The 3,275-nt window shown below is 35.1% G+C and overlaps 1 protein-coding gene across 1 annotated transcript; it reads left to right on the top strand.

Moving 5' to 3' along the window:
• The first annotated feature begins 478 nt into the window (after positions 1-478).
• On the top strand, positions 479-1,819 carry LOC135992191 (leukotriene B4 receptor 1-like). Its single transcript, XM_065641185.1, has one exon. It carries the CDS (start codon positions 567-569, stop codon positions 1,575-1,577), a length of 1,011 nt encoding a protein of 336 aa, XP_065497257.1. The 5' UTR covers positions 479-566; the 3' UTR covers positions 1,578-1,819.
• The last annotated feature ends 1,456 nt before the right edge of the window (positions 1,820-3,275 follow it).

Below are 3,275 nucleotides of genomic sequence, written 5' to 3'. Positions count from 1 at the left end.
TGCTAAATTGAAAAAGGTGACACAAGGGCTGTAAGCACAATTTTTTATGCTTTGAAATGAAGTTTCATGTCAAACATACAATGCACATTTGTGATTTAGCTTCCACCCACCTTTTTTGCCTTTTATAAAATAAAATGTTGATTTATTAATACAAACAAGAGTAGAATCACATAAAGAAGGTTTCTTTCTCGTCATAGCTGTTAATTAGATCAGTAACTTTAACAAAGTAGGAAGCTTTTTTAAATAGGGACACTTTTGAAAGACCACAACATGCTTAGTCTGCTGAAGTGTGATGGATAACTAAAACCAAGGTCAGGTGCTACACTGTATTTTTATTTTTGCTTTGTATGCAAAAATGCAAACTGACTTCCTAAACAACAGGAACTGCCGTATGTGGTCAGACATTTATAAGAGCAAGCATTAGGATGTGAAGTCATATGCTGAATTAGTCTACAGAATATCAGTTAGAGAACTTTTCTCTCGTGTAGTTCACTAACACCTTCAGAATAAAAGCAGATTTCAAAGCACTGGGGATATTGGCAACCGAGAACTGAAGAATTCCCAGCATGAGTCAAGCTGAGGACAGCAGTATCCACTCAGTGTGGAATATTGTGAGGTCAGTAGTCTGTGTAATACTGAGCTTGTCATTTATTATTGGGACCCCTGGAAATTGCATCGTCATCTGGACTGTTTGTACAAAAATGAAGCAAGTATCTCCTTCAGTCCTGCTGATCTTGAACCTGGCCATTGCAGATGTCCTTGTACTGATTACTTTACCGATCTGGATTTACTCCTTTGCTGACTCATGGGTTTTTGGAGTAATCTTCTGCAAAATACTGGTTTTCATTATTTACTGCAGCATGTATGCTAGTATATTTCTAATTACGGCACTGAGCTTGGAGCGGTTAATGGCTGTGTTTTACCCTTTCACAATTCAAAGATACAAAACAAAAGAAAAGATTTCTTTAATCGTTTTCCTCATTTGGTTCCTGTCTATTGCTTTCGGCATTTCTGTCATTCCATTTCAAGAGACAGAAAATATGAACGGTGGACTATTATGTACGTGTCGCAACTACTCTTCTCAAAGACAGAGACTGTCATATCTTTTGCTGGAGACTCTTGCAGGTTTTGTAATCCCTTTTTTAATTATTTGCACTTGTTACATGTGTGTTGCAAGAAGAATAAGCAGAATGACTTACCAATCTAGGCAGCGATCGGAACGGCTCATTGCCAGCGTTGTGGTGGCATTCATTTTATGCTGGTTCCCTCATCATCTCTTTAACATCCTAGATATTATTTCAATTCAGATAGAACTCTCTAACAAGGAAATGTCTTTGGCTCTGGAAGAAATTGTAGACAGAGGAGTGTACATCTCTGGAGCACTTGTATTCATCAGTAGCTGTATTAACCCTCTACTTTACGCTTTTGCTGCACGAAGATTTCAGAATCACCTGAGATTTGCCAAGATATCAAAGCTGTTTGAACAGATGAGTCAGACTGTAACAGAGGAAGACAAGAAAAGAAGTATGGTTGTAACCAAACAAGAAGATACTTTAGTAAGCACAGAGAATCTCTAACGAGGAACATAGACTTGGTGAATAATGTGATTCACTGTCATTCCTTCAGTAGTCCTTTCTTCTCATACTTAGTTTTGTTTACTAAGCAGTTCAGGTAAAGTTAGAGACATGTAAAAGTTATTAGGGTTTGGTTTGTGTGCTATAAAAGTATTGGGCATTGGCAGCCTAGTTCAGCTCCTAAGTTAGTATCCACATCACAAAACTAGCACTATTTCACTGGTGCTGAGAACCTCAGCAATGTGGCTGGAAGCTCAAAGTGTAAGGAATACAGCATTTTTACTTTCCATTAAAATTATTTGTGATTGCTGGAAATTCTGTGTTCTGTAAACAGAAGAGAACTACATGTGGAAAACAGAAGCTTTGAAAGTTTAAAGCTAAGTTTTCCTTAAGAAAAAATTGTTAGATGCTCAAGTTTTAAGAAAGCATACTTAAATTCTTGATATGGGTAAGGATGTTTTAAGTATATTAATGACCCATAAAACTCTCTGGGTAGATGGAAAATATAAACCTATTTTTATTCATTGCTTTATTTAGGTTTGAAAGTAAGAAGAGTTGTTTACAGAGTCAAGCTCATTTACTGACATCATGCTATATTTGATATCAAATACATCGCATAGTTCAGTGGCAATTAAACTATTGATATATTAAATAAACATATGAGTATCCTCAAAAAGTTTGATTCAGCTAAGCTTCCAAGATACCTGTTAAATTGTGGAGGAACTGGATCAGCCTCTGGTGGGAGGGAAGGAGAAATCCTTGATACTGTTTATGTGTAAGAAATTTATGGTAGCAGTACAAAGTGTCTAGTATTATAAGAACTTCACCTTGCAAGTAAAAGCATTATTTTTAATTCTCTTGTAGAATAGAATGGACTTTGCCATAAGAAACCAATAAACTTAGCACTTGCAAGGACTTTAGTTTTGTGAATATGTGCAAAATCACTTTGGAGAAGCTGCGTGGCATGAAGCATTTGCTTTTGATTTTATTTTTTTTTTAATTTCATTTGTGCCTAACATTTTGTATGCTTACTCTTGCTTATTTTTAAGTCAATGGTTTGTAATAAGATCAAGAATTACTACCGATTACTATGAAACATATTGTCCTGAACAGCTGCTAAATAGCTGTGTTACATATCTTTACAAAGAAATTAGAAATACTAACTAGAACTTGATTTTCAAAATCTGATTATGTAACAACTGAGGGTATTTGAGTTGTATTAATTTAGCTTGTAACTGAAATAAACACGAGGAAGTAAAATCCTTAAATGTTAATGGAAGAATGTTTCTCTAAACTTTGTATATGCACTTGTTATTCCTGCTTGTTATGAAAAAGTAATTTTTTCTTCTCAATAGGAGAAAACTCCACACCATAGAGGGCTTTCCATTAATGGGACTCTTTCACTGAAATTAAAGTAAATAAATCTTTAGCAAGGCCTTTTTTGCAGCAAAGAATAAGCAGCAGCTGAAATTCCTTAGACTTTACTGAACCCATCTACCACTCTCTTTTTCACCCCACTAAAGGCTCTTTAATTACTATTAGTTTATTGCATATACCAATGTGGAATTATCTCACAATAAAAGCACCAACTTTAGTTATCTACTGCATAAAAAAGTGAAGCTGTATTTCCCAATATGTTCTTGAAACTGCAGTCACTCACTATTCAACAACACAGAACAGATGAAGAGATAATAAGCACAT

Source organism: Caloenas nicobarica, chromosome 9, assembly GCF_036013445.1.
Source record: "Caloenas nicobarica isolate bCalNic1 chromosome 9, bCalNic1.hap1, whole genome shotgun sequence".
Lineage (NCBI taxonomy): Eukaryota > Metazoa > Chordata > Aves > Columbiformes > Columbidae > Caloenas > Caloenas nicobarica.
The sequence above is the reverse complement of the archived record's forward strand: the minus strand, read 5'-3'. Positions and strand labels throughout refer to the sequence as shown.